General features: G+C 46.8%; 1 protein-coding gene across 2 annotated transcripts in view; it reads left to right on the top strand.

The window, feature by feature from the left end:
* The first annotated feature begins 2958 nt into the window (after positions 1-2958).
* CCDC149 (coiled-coil domain containing 149) overlaps positions 2959-24549 on the top strand; it is a 108327-nt gene continuing 86736 nt past the window's right edge. For both annotated transcript variants that reach the window (XM_032273497.1, XM_032273494.1), the window contains exon 1: positions 2959-3115. In XM_032273497.1, the coding sequence (XP_032129388.1) occupies positions 3053-3115 (63 nt within the window). In that variant the 5' untranslated portion in view covers positions 2959-3052. The remainder of the gene's footprint in view (positions 3116-24549) is intronic.

Below are 24549 nucleotides of genomic sequence, written 5' to 3'. Positions count from 1 at the left end.
GGTGTATGGGTTTATTTTTTCTTTGAAAAAAGTTAACCACAAAATAATTAGCTCTCTTTTTGTCAATCTGGGCTGCTGTTGATGAGGTATCTAGAGGCCTTCTGGTATAGGTGCCTAAAAGCTTAAACTGCATTTAATTATTATTATTACTCAATGTCAGGCTACATAAATGAAAAGAGATAAAAAAGAATTGCTTGCAGCTACATTGCCTTGGTTTGTGATTTCATCACATCTCACAAGCAAAGCAGGTTTGAGCTGGCACTTGGGGCATGAAACCTCTAAGGAAAACCCAGGCAGCTAGAGAAGCCGTTTCAACTGAGTTGAAAGTTTCTCCATATGCTGGGGAGGGTAGAGGTTTGCCACACTTTGATTTTCCTCCCCAGCTTTATTTTTAAATATCTTAATAACTATCTCACTTATTTCAGAGAAGGAAAGCAAATAGGGGAAATGGAGTCACAGGGAGAGTACTCTTAAAGGTACATAGTCTGGAATGTGAAGATTTCTTGGCTCTCAATGGTTCATTGTCTGTCCTGCTGCCTGAAATACCAGTGAGGGCGCCAAAGGAACAGTGGTACATCTTGAAGGGATCAGTTAAATGTGGAAACTGGAATGGGCTTTCCCACCTGAACTCAGGCAGAGAGCAAGGTGCAGACAAGGAGGCTTGAAAGGCAGATGGACCAAGTTCTGCCCACTTTTCCTACAGTCTATTTCATCCACAGGTCAGGATGAAACTAGATGGCTTGCCAAAGGGCAATATATTGGCGGACAGTACCTTGCTTTTTAGGCATGAGACGTCAGGCTTAGGAACAAGTGCTTGGCACTGAGTTAATTAACTCCAGACATTCAGCTCAAGGATGACCTTCTTTCTACCTCCTTGGATTCAAAAGATAATGAGTTAGGCAGTCCCGAATGGTCAGAAGACCAGAAGCTTTAGCTGCATTCTAGCCCCCGCCCCCCGCCCCGGCCTTTTTTCCTTCTGTTCTCTAGAGCATTAGTTTGCAAGCCCCCTAGGACAGGGACCATTGTATGCAATTTTATTGAACTTCCCCAGGATGAGTGCTGCAGTTGTATGCAACAGGCAGAAAACCAATGTGCTGACTAGTACACTGGTTCCTTTTCTTAGAGCCTGGCCAGCCAGTTTGTTATAGAATCTTCTTTAGATTATGATCTCAGGGACTGTTGCTTTTTGAAGGGCTGCCAGGGAGAGTTCAAGCCATTCAGGCCCTTCATCAGTTGTGTCACCATCCATTTTGATACCTAGCATATTGCCCTAAAACTTAGTGGCTTAAACTACAACTACTTATTTAGTATGTGATGCTATGAGTCAGCTAATTGAGGAAGGCTCAGCTGGGTGGTTCTTCTGTCGGCCTCAGCTGGGCTCAATCATGTGCTTGTCGTCAGCTGCGGGGGGTCAATGGCCTCACTCACGCATCTAGTGATTGTTGGCTGTTGGTTGGGAGTCCTATCTTATCCAGCAAGCTATTCTGAGCTTGTGTACATGGTGGTGATCACAGGTTGCCAAGGGCAGAAGCAAGAGTAAGTCCCACTGCACAAGTGCTTTACAAGCCTTTTTTTCTGGTACCACATGTACAAACGTTGCTTTGGCCAAAGCAAGTCACATGACTGAGAACAGAGTGAGACAGTGGCAAGGCAATGAACAAAGAAGGGGAATGACTGCTACCATTTTGCAAACAATCTATCATGTGCAAAACAAGGCCAAGAAAAGACTTCCAACGTGATACTTCATCCTTAGATTTCCAAGATGCTGGAGCCAGAAGTCCTAGTTGAGTCCCTGTTTCTCCATGTTTCATGCCTCAGTTTTCTTATCTGATAAATGGGGATAACATTCATTTCACAAAGTTGATCCAGAATCAACAGGGGTGAAACTATAAATAAATGTTGTCTATGATGCTTCCACAACTGTACAATGGGTTCACGACTTCTCAACCTTCTTGCTCATCTCCACGCATAGTGTTTCTGGGAGTACAGAGGGCTCACCATAGGTGGTTGTCCATGAGGGGATTTTAGGTGTCACAGGAACACCACCTTGGATAAGACTGACTTACGTGTGAGATTCAACTTTCCTCTGTCATTCTCTTTCAGTCCTTGCTCTTAGTAGAAGTCTCAGCTTAATGCCAATGTCTTTTCTTTTTGCTGTTTTATTTTTTGTAGAAAGGGGGTGTTTCGCTTCGTTGCCCAGGCTGGTCTTGAACTCCTGTCCTGAAGGGATCCTCCTACCTCAGCCTCCCAAGGTGTTGGGATTACAGGCATGAGCCATGGGATACCACCAATGCCAGCTTGTCTTTAACACCTCTCTCAAGCCATGCTAACCACCCCCCTCAGGGTTTTTGGCCCTATTTAGAATTGAATGCTTTATTTTCAGTGTTTACATTTGCTTTCTATTTATGATAGCTGATACGTTAAAAAAAAAATAGATACAAGCAAACATTAACAGTTTAAAAAATAGTGCTAAGTATACAATAATATGTGGTTCATTCATTCTTGCGTTCAACAAAGATTTGTAGAGCATCTCCTACGTGCCAGGATCATGCCATCAGCGAACCAAGGAAGCCCCTGCCCTCGGAGAGCTTACATTCTAGGGGCGAGAGTCGGGATGGTGGTCACGGAAGGGCTGGATTTGGGGATGTGCTTCTTGCGCAGGACACAGGCCGGTCCGTGGGTCCCATCTTCTGTGCGGAGAGCGCTGAGGGGTCCCGAGGGTCCTGTGGGCTGAGACCCCGGCCTCCGTTTGCCTAGAGGCCGGGCAGGGGGTCCCGGAGCCTGGGTCGCCGGGCGGAGGGCGCGGGGCGGGCCGGCGGGGCTCGGCTGCGGCCCGGGCTGTGTCTGCGGCCCCGGCGGCCGCGCCCCTCCTCCCTTTCCTCCCGCGGAGGCTGACGTGGAGTCAACAGCGCGGGCGGCCGAGGGAGGCGGCGGTGCGGCGGCTCGGAGGCTCCGGGCCCTCTCAGGGCCGCGCGGGGCCCGGGCGGCGGCGGCGCGACGCCGCGAGGAGGAGGAGGAGGAGGAGGCGGGGGTCCGTGAGGCCGGCCGGCGCATGGAGGAGGAGGCCATGAACGGCGACCGGACCGAGAGCGACTGGCAGGGGCTGGTGAGCGAGGTGAGGCCGCGGCGCCGGCCAGGCGGGATGGGCCCCGGGCCCGCGCCCCCGGAGAGGCCCAGCCGGGAGGGACGGGCGGGGGGCGCGCACCCCCCGTGGCCGCGGCTGCAGCCCCCGCGCGACCCCGCCAGGTGGCCGCTCCTCCCGCACTCGGGTCTGCGCGGGCGCCACTTTCTTCCGCGCCATCTGGTGCCAGCCTTTGGGGAGGGCCCTTCCCCCCGGCAGGGGTTAGCCCTGCATTGGAGGCTGCAGCCCTGGGATCCGGGAGGCGAAGGTGCCAAGCCCCACCTGCCTGCCTGCTCGCCACTGTTGTGGAGTCAAGCGATTGGACGCCTGGGACTGAAGCGGAAAGGTGGTGCCATGGGGGAGAATCCGAGCCCTGGGGTGGCACCTGGGCCAGGTGGAATTCTCTGCGGCGGTGGTGGTTCGCGTTGGGGGACTTCGGGTGTCCCCCGAAGCCGTTCACTGATTCACTAACTCAATCCAGTCAACACGTGTTTACTGCGGGCCTACCATGTGTAAGGTGGGGAGGGGCATTTATCAAAAAAGTGAAACACAGGTGCAGAAGTGATTCGATTTGTGGAAGCACAGAACACCGTGTCCCCTGCCCCGCGACTCTTTTGTCATAAACATACGCGGGGGGCCCACTTTCAGGCTCCTGTGCTGTTTGCTCTTTAGTCCCCACTAAGAGTTTTGCTGACCAGGGGAAGCTGCTGGCCTCTCCAGGTGAGAGGGAATGCGGATGTCTCCCTCTCACAGGTAATCTGCCCTGATTTGCCACCATTTGTGCTGGCAGTTCCCGGTGTTACTTAGCCATACTGGGGAATTTCTCCCTTCTGAGAACCAAGCTCCAGCCCAAGGCCCCTTTTCCCTTTTTTTTTTTTTTTTTTGAGACGTCTCATTCTGTCAACCAGGCTGGAGTGCGCAGTGGCGCGATCTCAGCTGCGCGTCCCAGGTTCAAGCGATTCTCGTGCCTCAGCCTCCCAAGTAGCTAGGATTACAGGCGCGCGTCACCACGCCTGGCCAATTTGCGTATTTTTAGTAGAGATGGGGTTTCACGCTGTTGACCAGGCTGGTCTCAAATTCCTGACTTCAGGTGATCCACTCAACTCAGCCTCCCAAAGTGCTGGGATTACAGGCGTGAGCCACCGCGCCCGGTTGGGGCTTCCTTTTCTTTACTCCTATGCACTCCATGCGGAATGTATGGGTTTGCTCTTTTCCTTCCCTTGTGGGGTATGAGAAGGGAAACCCTCTACTGTCTCACTCCTTTCATCGTTTTCTGGGTCTCCAGGTCAGTCTGATAATAGTGCTTCATGCCCAGTGTGTGCAGAGCCTTGTGTTTCTGAAGAGGAATGACAAGCGGTAGCTTCTGCCCTAGTTTAGTTTGCCCAGCATTGGTCTAGTACTTGAAAGCTCTCCTGTCTGGTGTTATGATCCAGTGTATTGCAGCCTGGCTCTATCTTCTCAAACTGTCAGGCTTTAAGTCAAGGGACAGATCCTCTGGGGACTTTGTTTCTGGGCCCATCAAGATACTTAGTAGTCAGGGAGGCTGGAGGTAGTTCTCCCTTAGAAGTCCAGTGTTAGGCCCTTAAATCGCATTAGAATTGTCACTACAACAATTGCCTATCAGATGCCTGTTAGGAGTTAGGTACATTGTTAGATGCTTGGGATTGGGATTCAGTGATGCATAAGACAAAGAATTTCCCTACCCTCAAAGATCTCCTGGGGCTTTCATGATATAGTCTGGGAGGAAGGTCATACCATAGACAATAAGAGCGTGAGCGTACTAAAGGATGGAATGTCTTCAAGAGCTACATGGCATGGGATGTCCTACAGTGGGCTGGGCCTTCCCCCACTTTGCGCTGACTGCATTATTGTACCAATGGGTTTCCTCACCAGGCTGTGTGCTTTGTTTGGCTCTTTGTTTCAAGGGCCTATACACTGCACTCTGTATGCAGCAGGTGCTCAATAAATGCTTGTTGAATAAGTCAGTGAATCCTGAATTAGGTCCTTCAGGAGTTTTCCTGCCCATTCCAGCAGAGTTTTTCCAGAGTAACACCTCCTTAACTTCCACGAACATGAGGTGAGCACATAGCCAGTGGCCATGAGGGGGATGAAAATGGGTCTAACTTACTTCCCACCTTAATAACCAATGACTGTTTCTTGAGTGGATTGTTCATGTGAAACATTTTACATGGCCTTGTACTCACAATGACGTAGTGCAGGAATTCTTTCTTATTTTACAGATAAGGAAACAGTGGCTCAGACAGGCTAAGGAACTTGCTCAGACCCTCACATCTGGTAAGTGGAAGAGGCAGGACTTGAATCCTGGTCTGTCTGACTCCTTGCTTGAGCCTTGCTTGTCTGAGCGTCGCTAGGCCACACTTTCTGTTGTAATCATTGCTCATCTGCCTGTATCTTCTGCTGGGTGGCAGGCTCCCCAAGGAAGGGGACCATATCTGGTTCAACTTTGAGTCCCCAGCAACTGGATCAGTGTTTCTCAGAGTATGGCCTACAGATCACCCACATCAGAGTCATTTTGGGTACCTGTGAAAAATTCAAGTTTATGGGTCTTTCCCAAATTTATTGTAATGAGCTGAATTGTGTACCCCCCACCATAGATGCGCCTGAGACCTAACCCTAGTAGCTGCGAATGTGACTGTATTTGGAAATAGGGCTTTTGCAGACATAACCAAGTTAAGGATCTTTTGATGGGATCACCCTAGATTTAGGGTAGTTCCTAAATCTAATGACTGGTGTCTTAGAAGAGAGAGGACAGAGAGATTTAAGGCACAGACACACAAGGGAGCAGGCTACGGGAAGATGGGGATGCATGAAAGAGACCATGTGAAGACAGAGGCAGAGATTAGAGTGATGCAGCCACGTGCCCAGGCATGCCAAGGGTCACTGGCAGCCCCTGGAACTGGAAGAGGCAGATTGTCCCTCAAAGTCTCCAGAATAAAACCAACTGCTGACACCTTGATTTTGGACTTCTGGCCTCTATCAATCATGTGAGCAAATACGCTTGTTGTTTTAAGCCAGCCCATTTGTGATCGTTTATTACAGCAGTGTATTAGTCCCTTTTCATGCTACTGATAAAGACATACCCCAGACTGGACAATTTATAAAAGAGAGGTTTAATAGGCTTATGGTTCCATGTGGCTGGGGAGGCTTCACAATCATGGTGGAAGGCAAGGAGGAGCAAGTCACATCTTACGTGGATGTCAGCAGGTAAAGAGAGAGAGCTTGTGCAGGGGAACTCCTCTTTATAAAACCATCAGATCCCTTGAGACTTAATCATAAGAACATCATGGAGGAACTGCCCCCACGATTCAATTATCTCCCATCAGCTCCCTCCCTCCCAAAACACGTGGGAGTTACAGGAGTACAATTCAAGGTAAGACTTGGGTGGGGACATAGAGCCAAACCATAACAAGCAGCCACAGGAAACCAAAGTGGATAAGCGTAGAGGGAATTTACTAGGAGGAGGCAAGGAAGAACCCTCCCCTAGAGCCTCACTGGGGAACATGGCCCTACCAAGACCTTAATTTTGGACTTGTGCAACAGTTGAATTCTGTTGTTTGGAGTTTCCCAGTCTGTGATAATACTGCTCAAAAGTGCCTGGGGATGCAGCCCCCTGATTTGCCTTTCTTACAAGCTGAGCTGCCCAGGTGATTCCCCTACCCAGTCACGTTTGACTGGCAGGGTTTCCATGGGTGTGACTGGGTCTGGTACCAGCCAAGTAGGAATCAGGGAAGAGTGTGCTCATTAGCTGTGGTGTCACACAGTGATTTGGGGACCTGACAGAAGAACGTGAGGAAGATATGACTGCACAGCTAATCTGGACCATATGGGATTTTTGTGGGCTTGCATCTATTTCTGCAGAAGTCCTGGGTGCTGCCTCCCACTCTGCATCCTTTCTCTGTCACCCTTCCTGCCCAGAGCCCTGTCCTCTCTTTCAGTTTGCTTCCTCCAGTTGCCTCTAAGAAGCTGTTTTCATTTAATACGATCCTAGAGAGATCAGTTTTATTTTCATATTTTTGGTATAATAAGCTGAAATTTCAGCCTTCTCTCAGGCCCTGAAGTAAACACACCCATGTGTGTGAAAGAAGCATGGCCGGTGTTCTGTTTGGGAAATTAAATGTCTGGGGAGGGGCAGATGTTCTTATTACCACCTGAGGTGAGCTTTCAAAATTGGAGATATCTGAAAGTGCAACCATGCAGGCAATCAATAACTTTTTATTTCCAAGATAAAAATCCTGGTCATCGCTCAGCCCATCACTCTATGATAAATGATACATAATTTCATTTCACTAGTTGAATTTTGGTTAATTAAATAACAATCAATCTCCTATTCCTTGAGCATGTTGTATGCAGGGGTCAGGAGGCCGAAGAAAGTTAACAGTGGACCTCTGCCCAAAGTAAAAATGATTTTTTGTTTTTGCTGTTGTTGTTTTAGAGATGAGGTCTCACTCTGTTGCCCAGGCTGGAATGCAGTGGTGTGATCCTGGCTTAATTCAGCCTACATCTCCTTCTTCATTTACCCAAAAGCAGCATAGATGTGGTGCAGACAACCAAAGGGCCAGAGGACACCTGAGGGGGGATGAGGGAAGACACAACAGTGACCTAGAGTGACCAAGGGTGAGATACAAGACTGAATTAGGAGAGTGTGGGTAGGCAGAACAGCTCACCCCAGCACCCCAGCCAAGACTTAGCCTTTGTCTTAGTATTTCATAAGTCCCCTAGAATTTAAATATAAATACTCCTGCTTCAGCCTCCTGAGTAGCTGGGATTATAGGCATGTGCCGCTATGCTCAGCCAATTTTTTTTTAGAGATGGGGTTTTGATGGCGGATCTTGAGCTCTTGGCCTCAAGGAATCCTCCTGCCTCAGCCTCCCAAAGTGCTGGGATTATAGGCATGAGCCACTGTGTCTGGCCTAGCCACTGATATTTGGAAAGGAGAGGTTGAGTAGGTGTAGACAGGCTCTGTGGTTAATTAAGGTAAAGACCCAGCTTTTAGTTTCTGTCATTGACTTAGACTCCGAAAGTTAATAAGAGACGTCAGGGTATGTCTTGACCCTGCTTTTTTCTTGATACAGAAGATCAAAAACCCAAACCAAAGGGGATAAGCTTAGAGGGAATTTACTGCCTGATGTTGCAGGTTTTATTGTGTCCCCAAAAGGATGTGTTCAAGTCCTAACACCCTCCCCTCAACTGCCACCACACAAACACCTGTGAATGTGACCTCATTTGGAAGTAGGAACTTTGCAGATATAACCAAGTTATGATGAGGTCATCTTGGGTGGGCTCTAATCCAATGACCTGGTGTCATTATCAGAAGAGGCAAATTTGGACACAGAGATGCACAAAGGGAAGACAATGTGAAGACACAGATGGAAGAAGTCATGGGACAACAGAGGCAGAAACTGGAGTTATGCAGCTGCAAGCCAAGGACAGCCAAAGATTGCGGCAGCACCAGAAACTAGGAAGAGGCAAGGAAGAGAGGCAAGGAAGAGCCCTCCCCTAGAGCCTCACTGGGGAACATGGCCCTGCCAAGACCTTAATTTTGGACTTTTAACCTCCAGGATTGTGCAACAATTGAATTCTGTTGTTTGAAGTCCCCCAGACTGTAATAATTTGTTATGGCAGCCCCAGGAAGTGAATATAACTAACATGACTAGTAATTCCATGCTAGGGCTGGCTTTTGACTGATTCAACACTCAGACAGTTTCTCTCCATCTTTGGGTCTGCTTGCTGCCTGGCTTTAGTCTCAGCCTCGCATCCTCTCAAGTTCAAGTCCAGAGGGGAAGGCGAGATCCTTCTCTAGCCAATCCCGTGAAACCCTGGGAAGCTCCATTTAAAGCCATTGAGATCACTCACCTATCCTGCAGAAATCTCTCAGGCAGGCAGTGATCTGATTGTTTTAGGCCCAGAGTTGTGCATGGCACCCTGCCCCAGGACACACGGACTATGAGTGGAGCTAGGGTAGATCCCCAAGTAAAACTGGGGGGCTATTTTCCAGAGGAGGGAGAACGCGTGTTGAGGGAATGACTACACCATGCAACTTCTCTGAGCCTCATTTTTCTCGGCTTTAAATAGGGTAATAAAAGTACCTACCTGCTAGTGCTGCTAATTGTGAAGATCAAATGAAATAATCATGCTTGCTAGTGTGTAGGCCTCTGCCGGGCAATGCAGCAGTGGAACAGTGAGCGTGAACCTCACGACAGAAACTCTGGTGTGTGAAAACTATATTTTGCCATAATGCCTTCATTGTGATTACAAGTTTTTGTGGTTTGAGTAGTGGAAATGTAATCTGCATATGAAGCCACACCACTCCCTTTTCCTGAATTTGTATTTAAATTCTAGGGGACTTATAAAATACTAAAACTGAGGCTAAGTGTTGGCTGGGGTGCTGGGGTGAGCTGTTTTGCCTACCCACACTCTCCTAATTCAGTCTTGTATCTCACCCTTGGTCACTCTAGGTCACTGTTGTGTCTTCCCTCATCCCCACTCAGGTGTCCTCTGGCCCTTTGGCTGTCTGCACCACATCCATGCTACTTTTGGGTAAATGAAGAACAAATTGATGAACTGATTTTCACTGCTCTTGGGCATGGTGAACGTTGCTGTCTTGGCCAAGGTGGGGCAAGGTTTATTCATTTTTAAAATTTGGCCGGGCGTGGTGGCTCAGGCCTGTCATCCCAGCATCTGGGAGGCTAAGGCAAGCATATCACCTGAAGTCAGGAGTTCCAGACTAGCCTGGCCAGCATGGTGAAACCCTGTCTCTACTAAAAATACAAAAATTAGCTGGGCGTGGTGGCATGTGCCTATAATTCCAGCTACACAGGAGGCTGAGACGTGAGAATTGCTTGAACCCAGGAGGCAGAGGTTGCAGTGATCTGAGATTGTGCCACTGCACTCCAGCCTGGGTGACAAGAGTGAAACTCTGTCCCCCAACCCCTCCTAATAAAATAAATAAATAAAATTTGTTCTGCTGCCCCTGAGTTACTCTAGGGCTAAATTATTATGCTGCCCTCAAATCACACTGGGGCTTATGGGAAACTGCTGTGCACACACATGTCACAGCACCGAGGCTGGGCCCAGGGAATTGAAGATTATTTTCTACTTCCTAAGAAATAAGAGTGTGTTTGTTAGGATAAAGTCTAAATCACTGTGAGAAAGATGCCTGCCTCCAAAATAGATTGGTTTAAGGTAGACATTTGTGTCTCTTTCATGTGATAGTGTGGTACTCCAGGCCTAGAGGGCAGCCCTGCTCTGTGAGTCATCTCAGAATTCAGGTTTCTTCTATCATGTTTCTCCACCATTAGGGTCCTCGTCTGTGTGGCTTAAGTTTGTTACTGCCACATTTGTGTCCCAGCCCATAGGAATGGGGAAAGGGAGAAGAGAGAAGTCCAGAGCAGGGGGCTTTTCTTTCATTAGGGATGAATGGAGAGCTGTACATATCACATCTGCTCACATCCCATTGGTCTGAGTATAGTCATATGGCCACTCCTAGCTATAAAGGAGGCTGTAAATGTAGTCCTTAGCAGGATGTGTCCAAGTTAAATTTGGGAGGGTCCTATTAAGAAATAACAGTAGGCCGGGTGCAGTGGCTCATGCTTGCAATGCCAGCACTTTGGGAGGCCAAGGCAGGTGGCTCACCTGAGGTCAGGAGTTGGAGACCAGCCTGGCCAACGTGACAAAACCCCGTCTCTACTAAAAATACAAAAATTAGCTGGGAATGGTGGTATGCCCCTGTAGTCCCAGCTACCCAGGAGGCTGAGGCAGGAGAATCGCTTAAACCTGGGTGGTGGTGGTTGCAATGAGCTGAGACTGCGCCATTGCACTCCAGTCTGGGCAACAAGAGCAAAACTCCGTCTCAAAAAAAAGAAAGAATAAGAGTATATAGAACATGAAACAGATAAGTTATCAAGAAAAAAATGAATACGTTGGCATTATCAAAATTAAAAAGTCATTTTCTTCAGAGGACTCTGTTAAAACCATAAGGAGTCACAGACTGGGAGAAAATATGTGTAGAACAGATACCTCATATCCAGAATATATCAGGAACTCTCAATACTCAATAAGAACAAAATAAACAATCTGAATTTTTAAATGGACAAAAGGAATAAATAAACCCTGCACTGAAGAAGAGACGTAGATGGTAAATAAGCACATGAGCAGAGGCTCAGCATCCTTAGGCATCAGGGAAATGTAAATGGAAACCACAGTGAGATAGCACAACATACCTGTTAGAATGGAAAAGCAACAAGTTACAAAACTCATTATCCAAAGGCTGACAGGGACTCAGAGCAACTGGAAGTCTCATACTTTGCTGGAGGGAATGTAAAGTAGTACAGTCACTTCTGTACTCTTCTAAAAAAACTGAAAAATATTGAGTTTATTGAGGTATAGAAGTTTTGCAGTTTTTTTATGAAGTCAGACATACACTTAACCAAACAACCCAGCAATCCTTCTCCTAGGTAAGATTGAAGAGAATGAGGACACATGTCCACACCTGTCTACACTCTATGTATGTAACTCAAACAGTGTACAACTAAATAACTTTCTTTTTTTTTAAATTTTTTAATTTATTTTTTCGAGATGGAGTCTCGCTCTGTCACCAGGCTGGAGTGCAGTGGCGCGATCTCGGCTCACTGCAACCTCCGCCTCCCGGATTCAAGCAGTTCTCCTGCCTCAGCCTCCTGAGTAGCTGGACTACAGGCGCGTGCCACCACACCCGGCTAATTATTTTGTATTTTTAGTAGAGACAGGGTTTCACCATGTTGGCCAGGATGTGCTTGATCTCTTGACCTTGTGATCCACCTGCCTCCGCCTCCCAAAGAGCTGGGATTACACAGGCAGTAACTTTCTTTAAAAAAAAAAAAAAAAAAAAAAAATTAGTAGCAGAGGTACTGCTCTTTGTGGAGCAGGGCTTCCCCATAAGCACTGTGTCCAGAGCAGCCACAACGAAATAACTCATTTGGGGAAAGTGGGATACAGGGTATGTGTACAGGATAAAAGCTGATGGTTTTAGCATTTGTGATGAGTGACTATTTTGTACTCATGAACTAATGCTAAATCTTTTTAAAAACACCTTTATTAAGGTATAATTAACATACAAAAATGTGCACATATTTTAGGTATACAATTTGATGAGTTTGAATGTGTGCATACACTAGTGTAACCATCCCCACAATCAAGGTATACATGAAATTCTTGAAAAGTAAAAGCTAAGAAGACAGAAAACTGATCGATGATTGCCAGAGCCTGAAGGTACAGTAAGGAAATGGGCTGCAGAGAAATGTGAGGGAATCTTTTGGATTTATGTATATTCTCTATGTCTTGATTGTGGTGATTACCTGACTGTGTAAGCTTGTTGAAATTTATGGAACCTTATGCCTAAAAGGGCTAAAATTTTCTCTAAATTATACCTCAGTAAACTCAGTATTTTTCAAAAGTTGGTGAATGGATATTCAAGACAGTTAGCCATTGCTGCAGAGAGCTTTACTCCTTACCTCTCCATTCCTTTGCTGATCAGGTTTCCACCAAAACTAGCTCTGCCCCTCAAACCTCAGCCCCGAGTCCTTGCTCTGCCCTCCCGACTGGAGGCTGATTGGGTCAAGCTCAGTGTTCCTCCTTGGAAACTGATAACCAAGCTCTCCTTTGCACTCTGATTCTGCCCTTTTCTCAACTTGGAAGGTCCTTTCTAGTCTTTTGAGGAGTCATGGTCAAGGGCGCCATTGTAGAGACTCCACTGTGCCCTCATATCTTCAGGAGTAGGCCCTCAAAATGGAAAAGCCAGTCAGCTGTTACCTGTGTTCTGCTGGGCTATGCGTTTCTTGGACATAAAGGCAGAATGTCTGGCTTCTTAAAAATGTAGAGGGATATGTGGGGGATAATTAGGGTAGGGGTTGCAGGAAGTGGAGGCAAGGTGGGAAGATAGATAGGCTGTCAGTTAATAAAATACACTTGCTTTCTTTTTTCTGAGAGAGGATCTCACTCTGTCACCCAGGCTGGAGTGCAATGGCACAGTCTCGGCTCACTGCAACCTCCGCTCCCTGGGCTCAAGTGATTCTCCAGCCTCAGCCTCCTGAGTAGTGAGACTACAGGTGTGAGCCACCAATGCCTGGCTAATTTTTGTATTTTTTGGAGAGACAGGGTTTCACCATGTTGCCCAGGCCAGTCATATTCCTGAGCTCAAAGTGGTCTGTCAGTCTCAGCCTGCCAAACTGCCAGCATTACAGGTGTGAGCGACCACGCTTGACTTAAAATATTCTTATTAGCTGGTATTTTAAGATGAAAACACCATGTGCAGTAGTGGACAATAGACCTTAGACACTAATGTAGGCAGTTGGTGAGGCTTGATGAAGTGGGGAACAGCTTCTTAGAAGTTGAGCTTGAACTGAGCCCCTCTGCTTTGGCTGAAGAGGGCAAGGGAGATTATGAGCAGGCATGAGCACTGGGCCAAGTTGGCCTTTGCAACAATGCTACAGATAAAGGCAGAAATCACTGGGTTGAAGTACAGCAGAAAATGAGATTGGATAACCAGGGAGGACCAGATGGTGAATGACTTCAAAAGCCAGGCAGCAGGATGTGCCCTGATGTAGCTGGTGATGGGGAGATACTGAATGCTTTTTTTAGCTGGAGTGCAAATTGAGGAAAATACTTGGGATAGGTTTGTTTCTATTGAACTCAACAGTTATCGAGGCTGTATTGTCTGCAAGATACTATACCAGGCCGTGATGATATAAAAACTAATTTGGTGACTCTGCCAGGAATCAGGGAAGGACAAGTTTGGAAGTGATACCAGTAATCTAGCCTTTTCTGCTGCCATCAGCATTCTCAATTATTCCCATTACACCTAAGTCATATCACTTATCCTGTGGGTTTCAACCTAACCCTTGACTTATCTATCTCTCCACTGGACTCAAAAGATCTGGAACTCTTTGAGAACAGGGACCATATGTTATTAATGTATAACCTTAGCAGTTAGCACTGTACCTTGCCCATTGCAGGTGCTCAATACATGCAGAATATATGGATGTTTGGATGTTTGAATGAATGAGGTGTGAAGAGGTTACAGCATTGGTGGGAACAGAGAAAAAGGGGTGGCTATGGAAAACATCCTAAAGGAAGACCCCTACAGCAAGTCATGGCTAGCAGGACTGGGGAGATGGAATAGAATGAGTCCAAGATGGCCCTTGCTGCCTGGCTGGAGGGAGGTCAGGGGAAGTGAGTCTGGTGAGAAGACCATGGGTTCTGTTCAGAACTGTGCATCGTTCAGATTTTCCTGGGAGTACTTGAGCTCTTGGGAAGCAAGCTTAGTGCTTACTGGGAACATTTTCGATGAGCAGCTATCTTCATAGTGGCAGGCTAATTTCAGAGTAAGTTTATTAAAATTAGTGTGTGGGGGAAAGTGAGCTCAACTGCTATTTTTAACTGATGGGATTCATGTTCTCTCCTGTGCGGGGAAATTCGCATATGTGCTCCTAAAATTGACAATTTCTACTCTCATTATGTTAAAAAATTAATATAGTGAGTTTCACATTGAATAAAATACGTTGACTGAAGATGAGAAGAGAACTTTGGCCAGTCCCTGAATGAAAATGACCAGAGTGAATGACATTTCTTACTCACTGTCTGGTTTTCCACCAATAAAACCATCCTGGGGCTTTGGTACCTCTGGGCAGAGAACTTGCTTAGGTTGAGAGTCTGCACCTCTCTCTGGCCCATCAGGCAAAATGGTTCCCAAAGAACACAAACCTTTGGTTGATTTTTCTTTGAAGTCTTTCCACTTTCACCTCTTCTGGTCCACTCTCTTTTTATTATCTGAAGCTATTTTATTGCCACAAGCACCCTAATATTGTTCAGAGTATCAGATTCTCTTCAAGTCAGTTTATCCTCTGTACAGCTAGCCAATTAAACCACCTTTAAGAAAGAACATGTTTCACAAGGTCTTCTTACTCAGAAATCCTCAGTGGTGGTTCCCCATCGTCTGGTGTTCAAGCCTCCTCATGCTGGCCTTGACCTGTCTTTCTGCCTCTGTCTCACTGCTCCCCACAGAAGTTGGCTGCTTCAGCCGGAATGATCTGCCATGCCTTCTGGCTGCCACCTCATCTATCTCACACCCTGACCTCATCCAGGTGGCCCTCTCCCTTCTCCTCTGACCACAGCCTTCACCAGTCCTATACCCCTCCTAAAATCCTCCATGACTCCAGTCTTGGAAGTGAGCTCTTTGTCCTGTTGCCTTATGTGCCTTGGTTAAACTGTGATCCTTTCACACTCACATGCTACCTAAGAAAGAAAGGAACCTTCTCTCTGTGTGGATATTAACACCTATATAAGTTGATGAGCTCCGTAGAGAAAGGACTGTGACCATCTGTGTTGGGGCAGGAGCCAGGAGTTCTGGAATGAAGAGGCATCAGGCAGTGGCTCAGGTGGTACGGGAGCGGGGGCACTGATACAGAATACGGAACCAACCTGGTTCTGGCCCATTTGCAGAGCCTCTACTTTGATCTCACATCCTCGTTTAGGGAAAGCAGCTCATGGATGTGCTTGCCCACTTAGAGCTTTATTAATGGCAGGCACAAAGGTAGGGGTCAGTGATGTCAGGGAGGTCCACCATTGTGCTGGGTTGGCTGGTTGATGTGAAGGAAGAGTGAAGGACAGCCCTCATATGTCAGTAGGACAGGATGCCTAGCAGAGGAGAAGGTCAGCATTCAGTGTGCCAGTTATATAGTGAGCATTGCTATGTGCAAAGCCTTCTGCATATGACAATTGCCTTCTAGGAGTTTATAGTCCAGTGGTGATAGAGAATGGGGATGAGGCCACTACCCCATGGTGTGCATTGTGATAAGGGTTCTTCAGGTTAAGGGGAAGCTAATTCAGATTTGAGGATTAAGGAGGGTTTTTGATGGAGGTGGCACCTGGGCCAGGAAGGTTGGGCAGAATTTCAGCAAATGGAGATGTAAAGGAAGGGTATTCTAGACAGAAGGAATGGAGATGGCAAAGGTGCAGAGGTAGCAAAATGAAAGACTTGTAGGGGAAGTCCCAGATCATCTGGTCTCTGGTGGGCACATGTAGTGGAGCATCAGGTGGTATTGGTTAGGCAGACCTTGAATGCCCTGTTAACTGTATAGAGGGTGCTAGGGTCCCAAGTATGGCATTCATTCTGGAGGTGAACAATTGGCACAATGGTATCCTTTGCACAGAAGAAGTTGCCTGGATGGATTGGGGAGGGAACTGATCTGCCAGGAGTATATGTGAGGGACTGGACGGGGATGGGGCTTGGGGAGAGCACAGGAGCCCATCTGTGTCTGTCTGTCCCTTTGCCCTTATCCACTGTCAACTCACTTGAGTCTCTCGTTCACAGCTTCATTGACCCTGATAATGCTTTTGCCAAGACTGCTTAAGACCAGCCTCCTAACTGCCACACCCAGTGGTCTTTCTCTAGGACTCAGTCCCTGGCTTTGCAGCTTCTGCCACTCTCCTCTCCTTTTCCCACACGCTGAGCTTCTGCATCCCTCCATGTGGCACTTGGCCATGTCCCCAGGAACTAAACACCTTACTCAGTGTGCCCTAAGTGGAACTCCTGCTCCTTCTGTATCACACTTTTCCTATCTCTCCTCCTTCCAGCCCGTCTCAATGGTATCACTGTGAAATCTACCTTGATTCTTCTTCCCAACTTACACCTCCCAACCCAATTTAATTATTAAGATCCATCTTTTCGGCTGTTGAACAAATCCTGAAACAGGGCCTCCATATCACTATTCCTACTCTTTCACTGTGGCCCAGATTCTCAGCCCCTCTCCCTGGAATAGCTTCTAGGATCATCTTTCCTCCATGCAGTTACTAGAGTCATCATCTAAGCGTTGAAGTCACATTAACACTCTACTGCTGAGAGCTCTCTGATGGCTTTCCAGGGACTGCAGAGTGAAAGCCATGTCCCTCAGTTGGCCTTCAAGGGCCCTGCCCACTCCACATTTCTGATAACTCCTGTATCCCGTATTTCCACCACCTCCCCTACTCTTCGTAGAACTCCTGACTGTGACAGATCACTCCATGCCCTGTAGCATCTCTAAGGCTTGCTTATGTCCAAAGGTGACCTCCTATTCATATGATAAAGCCCAGCTTAAACATCACAGACTCCCCTGGGTCTCCCACTTCCCTTGGGCCCCAAGAAGTTGGGCAATGAATGGCACATTGCATTTGGGAAGATGGTGTGGGGGACTGTTGGCAGGGCCACTGGGTTCCTGAGGATGGGGTAGTGGGTGGTCATCAATGTCTAGCACAAGGCAAGGCACAGGAGAGGCACTCAGCAGTAGCGGGTAGAAGGGACGCAACAAGAAGGAAAGACAGTTAACTTTGCCATTTCCAGGTTTGTCTTTGAAGCCAGGCCTGCTGGTGTGCCCCAGTTCCAGCCTCTCCCCCAGCCAGTCATGGCCCTAAGAGAGCTGGGAGTGTCTGACGTGCCGCAGAACATGCCCAGTGTCCCGGCCAGCTTCCGGGCTCAAGTTACAGTGGGTTTTGTAAGTCACCAAGCTCCACCAATGGGTAGCTACCTGGTTTTGAGCAAATCTCCTGACTTTTCCAATGTTTTATTTTCTCTGGACCTTGTTCAGTGAGGATAATAGTACCTACCTGTGTCTCTCAGTTAAGATGATTATCATCAATAAAGTGAGATGATGTATGTGAAAGTGTGTTATAAAGCCCCCGATCCTCTCCAGATGAGGCGGGGCTTTGGGAAAACCTTTCCCGGAGCTTCAGAGATGCTCCTGCAGAGGGAGGTGCGGTGTCAGCTGTCGATATGACGCCATGGAACAATCACATTGATGGGGTGCAGATTGCTGTGCCTGCTTGCTCTGCCATCTGCAGACACCACGACCAAGGCAGTATTGGAGGTGGCAGGGATGGGACTCTTCTCACTAGCCAGTTCCAATTTGCTTTTTAATTTGCTCCAGCCTGGTGAGTGCTGCTGGGGTCAATCTGTAACCTCTTCTTCCTTCCCAACAGTCTCCGGCTTCGCCAGACTTTGTAGCGTGCATGTGGGCCGCTCAGTCAAGCCTGGGCAGCTGCCATTTCCACGGCCTCCTAGTTACTTTCCGACTTCTTACACCTCTTACTGTACCCAAGTCCAAACTTGTGCCCAAATTGTTCTGCCTCTCTTCATTCATACCCCTTTCTGGCCTTCAGAGCATCTGCTGGCTGCTCTCCTTTGCTAATTTGCTTGGGTTTGAAGAAGCCTTTTATTAAGCTGATTTCAGTGCTTAGGAAAGAACACTGCAATTGTTCACAAAGAACTCACAGCAACCGCTCTCTGGGATTTTTTGTGGGCCTCCACAGCAGCCTCCCTACCTCCTTTGTCTCCTTGTACCTCTCCATTGCATTCATGACTGCCTGATCAAGTGTCTGCAAGCAAAACTCTGACCGTGACCCTTCCTCACTCACAGTCCTCCATAGCTCCCATCAGTTCTCATGTTGGCTCAAACTCTGTTGGCATTTAAGGCCTTTCTTTCATCCAAACTAAACTTTCCAGCCTCATTTCAACTTTCTCCTTTTCACACATCCTGCGCTCCTGGAAAACAACCACTTCCGTTTCTGTCTGAAGCCCATGCTGCCACACACCCAGCCTTTGATCAGGCCGTGCCCTCTGCCTGGAATTCTTGTTCTCTTACTTTTTCTTACTTCTCTCTCCAGGTTCAGTCACAACTCTCTTGCCCCCAGACTAAAAGCCCTCCTCCCCTTCTGTGATCTCACAGCTTCTAGCCCTGCCTCTCCGACTGACCGCGTGCCTCCCTGGCCGCTGTGGGTTGGAATTACATGTGTTTGTGCCTTACTGCCAGCCTGGAGTTACTCAGTGCAGGAACTGACCAATTCATCTTTGAATCTCCCACTGTGCCTATCACAATGTCCTGCATTTAGTGGAAAAATCTCAAAGAGATGACAGACCTCATGGTTTCTCAGTTAAGGCTCAAATTGAAAAACTACTGAATTAACACAAGAACGTTCATTTTTTTTTTGTCCGAACACCATTCTCAACTGTTTCTTTCCTCAAAGTCCCTTTGTATCCGTTTTTATCCCACAGACATGACTTTCAAAATATAGATTGTGATCTTTTCAAGGTAGCAAGTCAAATCACCTTTTAATAAGCTCTAAGGGATTTATGAACTTACTATAAGTCAATTCCTTCCTCCCTCCTTTCTTTGCCTTCCTTCCTTCCAAACTGGAATTTTATTATCTCAGATATATTGCTTGAAAAAAGCCAGGCAGAGGCTGTGGGTGGGAAATCATTTGGTTATAAAGAGCTACGTTCTATAATGGGATCTGACCTGTATTATATTGTGTCTGAACGTACACCAGGCTTTAACTCTCTTCTGCTCTAGAATTCAAGCTTGCTCCAAAGGTTATTTGCCACCCACGGTTGACTCTCCTGCAAAAAACTCATGCAATTTCTTTGGTCCCTATGGTTTCCTCATTAAGAAAAATAATAATTCTTTACATTTGCCTGTCTTCAACTGATATTTACAAGGATTTACTGTGTCTCAGGCACTCTGACAAAAGTTGGGGTCCACAGCCCACTAGGATGTCATCACCTTCCTCCTCATTTCCTTATGGAGCCCTCATAGCAAGCTCGTGGATTAGACTGAGCAGGTGGTCGTGACCTCATTATGTAGACAAAGACATGGCAGTTCAGAGTGTTCATGAAATACTCAGAGATTCAGCATCCTTGTTTATGGTCACTCAGCAAGAAGCAAGCAGGTAGAGCTTGGTTTTAACTTCCTGTTGGATGTTTTTCCCCGCTGCACCCGGGTTTGTGCTGGGAACCCTGGATTCAGGCCCCCCTGCACGCCCACCTCCAGACAAGAGACAGCAGCCCTTGCATGCTGCAAGACTGCTTTCCTCATCTCTGCTTGTGCTAACCTGATCTAAGCCTGAGCATGTGAGCTGAAAAGGAGACTTTTGGGGTCTGGTTCTAGATTTCTGCCCAGATTTCAGTATAGGCTGGAAATTGAACAACAGTGGGATCAGGAGTCAGCCACAGTGGGGTCAGGTCATCCTGAAGGGACGGTCTCACAGTCCCTCTGCTGTGGGAGCCTGAAGGCAGGTGCCCCAGGTGACACAGTCCTGTCTGAGCAGAGGCTCTGAGGAAGTGAGATGATCTAGTAACGCCTGCTTCCGACTCACCTCCCACCTCATGCCTGCTTCATCCCCACTGTAGAGAATGTCCTCAGGCAGCTGTGAGGGGCCTGCCCCAGACTGCCTGAGCCTGTGAATGAGGAAAGGTTTGAGATGAAAGTGAATGACTGAAGGTGTCGACATGATAAATGTCTTGGGTAACAGTGAATTTTAACTTTAAACACTGAGCAATGCAAATTCACTGTATCCTCCAGATTTAGAAAATACTAATACATATAAAAGAAAAAAAGCCGCCTACAGTTTTACTACCCAGAGCTGACTGCTGTAATTGTCCATGTTTCCATGCTGTAATTTCTAAAAATGAGTTTATAGTATATGCTGTTAGTTGCTATTTCATTTGTATCAAGGCTAACATGTAGAAAGCAAATGCACGCATTTTAAGTGGACAGCTCAGTGCATTTTTACGTGTGTGCACAGCTGTGTAACCACCACCTAGAGCAAGTTCTAGAGCATTCCCAGCTCCCCAGAAGGCTTCTTGTGGCTTTCTGAGCCAAGATATTCCTCTTGCCTCACCCATAGGTAACCATTATCCTGGTTTCCAGTACCATATGCTGTCTTTACGGCATGTTCTTATTCCTAGTCAGCAGTAAGCAGTAAATAGTTTCCATGTCACTAACTCATCATCACCATCATTGTCGTCGTCATCATCATCATCGCCACATCGGCAGCTTGGGATTCTGCAGTATTGACAAAACATGCCTGCGTTGGACTTTAAGTTTATGTTTTAGAAATACCTACTGTAGGCCGGGCGCGGTGGCTCATGCCTGTGTTCCCAGCACTTTGGGAGGCTGAGGCGGGCAGATCACAAGGCCAAGAGATCAAGACCATCCTGGCCAACATGATGAAACCCCATCTCTACTAAAAACACAAAAATTAGCTGGGTGTGGTGTCACGCACCTGTAGTCCCAGCTACTTAGGAGGCTGAGGCAGGAGAATTGCTTGAACCCAGAAGATGGAGGATGCAGTGAGCTGAGATTGCGCCACTGCTCTCCAGCCTGGCAACAGAGCAAGACGCCATCAGAAAATAAAGAAATAAATAAAAGTACCCACTGCATTGTTTCCCACTATCAGAAAGCCTATGTGGCTGGCATCAGGGGTTCTATTTCGTTCTAGCACAGGCTGCAGGGGTATCAGTGACTTCAAGATTTTTTTTTCTTTAAGGCCTGCTTGTGCCTTCTGTGGCTTGTTTAGTTTTTTGAATATGCACATGTTATGCTAAACATACTAATAACCATTGCTGTGTGTGTTCGAAAGGGCATCTTACATCCTAGCATGTGTGTGAGATGCGCTTTGGAACATACATTTGCCCTGGTGTTTACAGGAGAACAAATACCAAGGTGCTAGTTTGTCCCATTCCTCAACTTCTTCTTAAACCTTTGTTTTTAAAGAGGAGAGAAACTCACTGGACAATTTAAGCACCTGGGTTGAGAGAGAGGTTCTTTTAAGATGACATTGGCAAGCTAGCAAATGACTATTTTGATTACAGGAATTATTTATGGAGACACTGACAAGGAAGAGAAAAGCTCCACGCATCTCCCAGAAACACCCTCCTACTCAGTGCTGAACAGCTGAGTCTTGATTATGTAGGCATTAACTGTGCACGCTTGGAAACCTGCCTCTCTTCACCCTCGCTCACTTTAGGTTTTGATTAACTTACTACCACTATCACTACAACCACTATGCTGATTGCTGCCACTACTCTTTTATTATTACTAATGGCAATACAATTATATTAAGTTTCCGTCTGCGGTGTGCCAGGCACCGCATGAAGATTTTTAAATGTAATTTTCAGGAACTTGTTTGAAGGGAAAAGGAGACATTCACTGAGCACTTTTTAATGCTTTGTGTCCTGTGCTGGATGCATGATGTATGACTTTCAGTACTGCTAAACGATGACAGGTAAACATGGAGGGATATGCAAGGAAAGCAAGAGCTGGGATTTGAACTCCAGGTTTCTCTGATTCTGAAGTCTGTGTTGTTCCTAGCCTACCACAGCCTCACCAAACGAATGAATGAAGGAATGAATGAGTGAGTGATTGCACCAACCAACCTAGTGCTGCAGCACTCACATTGAAGAAGTCTGTATTTTAGCCCCAGCGCGGTGGCTCTCGGCACTTTGGGAGGCCAAGGCAGGCAGATCATGTGAGGTCAGGAGTTTGAGACCAGTCTGGCCAATGGGGTGAAACCCTGTCTCTACTAAAAATATAAAAATTAGCTGGGCCTGGTGGTGGTGCCTGTAATCCCAGCTACTAGGAAGGCTGAGGCAGGAGAATCGCTTGAACCTGGGAGGCAGAGGTTGCAGTGAGCTGAGATCACACCACTGCACTTCGACCTGGTCCACAGAGTGAGACTTCAAAAAAAAAAAAAAAAAAAAAAAAAAAGAAAAAAGTCTGTATTTTAGATTGTGCTAGAAGGGAAATATTCTTTTATTTAAAACCCTAACTTCATAATGTGCTGATGTAGTGCTTACATGCTTTTGTGTCTTGGATAGCCAGTCATCTGTCAGTGGTGACATAGAGTTCTGATTGTGAAGTGGATTACAAATCTTACAATATTGGGTGCCCAATTTCTTCAAACCAGTTATTTGGGTATGTTGGTATTTTATTTAGGATAAATTTTAATGAAATACCAGAAGGAATAATGGCTTAAATAATATTGAACTTTATTTCTTTCTCAAGTGCAATAAATTTGGAGCTAGGCAGTTTAGGGCTGGCATGCTGGCTTACAGTCTGTTAGAGACCCAGCCACTTTTCATTTTTCTGGTTCATCATTCCACACTGACTCACACCCAGGGTCTTACTTGGAGGTATCCACTGCTTTTCATCTTTTGAAGTCTTTCTGGCTCTGAATTTCGTCTCCTTTTGGAATGGTCAGCCTGGACATATATTTAACAGTCCATTTTGATGCTACTATTTACGATCATCCTGATGACTACTGAATTTCTTTTTGACCTTTTTTTTCTTTTTGGGGCAGGATCTCACTGTCTCCCCTAGGCTAGAATGCAGTGGCATGATCATGGCTCATTGCACCTCAACTTCCTGGGCTCAAGGGATCCTCCTGCCTCAGCCTCCCAAGTAACTGGGACTACAGATGTGTACCACCACACTCAGCCACTTAAAAAAAGAATTTGTGGAGAAGCGATTTCACTACGCTGCCTAAGCTAGTCTCAAACTCCTGGGCTCAAGCAGTCCTCCCACCTTGGCCTCCTAAAGGGCAGGGATTACAGGCGTGAGACACTGTGCCTGGCAAATTTTTTTTATTGAAAGCGAAATGCTCAAACCTTGAGCTTACCTGAATTAGTGATGTCTTAATTAGTGCACTTCTCCAAAGAAATTTTTTATTTAATATTAGATCTTATAGATGCACATGCAAAAGAGTAAACCGAACAACCTGTTTTATTGTCATTTAAATGTTCTCCTGATCAATAGTGATGACAGAGGTGATGATGGTGGTGGTCAATGGACTGTTAGGGAAGGCAAGTCAAATAATGCCCATCATTGGCTTGCAGTCCACTGGCAATCTGCAGCCAGAGAAGATTTTGCCATTTTCCCTGAAAGCCATAATTAATTTGGGTCACCCATGGGAACCTTTTGCTAGCATAATCAACCCATGGCAGTTATCAGCCAGAGAAACAGACCTGGATGGAGTCCCCACCTTAAGCAGTGTTTACAATTTAGTTTGCCCTCTGAAAACGTCAGTGATTCGAATCACCAGGACTGTACACTCACCCACGTCCCAGAATAAATCTCTCCCTGACTTTTTGCTGGGGGGCTGAGTTCTGAATTGACAGTTCTCGTTGAGGAATGTTTCTCACTAATCAGTAGTGTCTGGAGATGATGGAAAGAAAATAAAAACGATGAAGATGAAGTGCAGGAGCAAATTAACAGTGCTCAGGAAAATTTGAGCAAGGCACAGTGACAGGGAGAAAACAGCTCCCAGCCACAGGGCTGGGCTGGGGAGGCCTGCATGCTATAGGCAGAAATTCAGAGCCCAAGTGGCCCTTTAGCAATGACTCTCAGGTTCTCATCCAGGGAGAAAGACTGTGATGATCATGACTGGTTGAAATCTCAGCAGATGGTGGTAAGAGCTCTATTTACTTGGATAATTAAAGTAGTGATGGATTTGCAAGGCTGATTTCAAGATCTCAAGTCTGCAGACGACTGCCTTTTGGGGCAGACTGGGATAGAACACCTCCTTGCTTTAGAGTATGTGCACCTGACTCAAGTATCAGAGAGCTG

The sequence above is a fragment of the Sapajus apella genome, unplaced genomic scaffold, assembly GCF_009761245.1.
Source record: "Sapajus apella isolate SASKATOON/1434 unplaced genomic scaffold, GSC_monkey_1.0 scaffold5, whole genome shotgun sequence".
Classification (NCBI taxonomy): Eukaryota; Metazoa; Chordata; class Mammalia; order Primates; family Cebidae; genus Sapajus; species Sapajus apella.
Note: the sequence above shows the minus strand (reverse complement) of the source record. Positions and strands in the feature narration are given on the sequence as shown.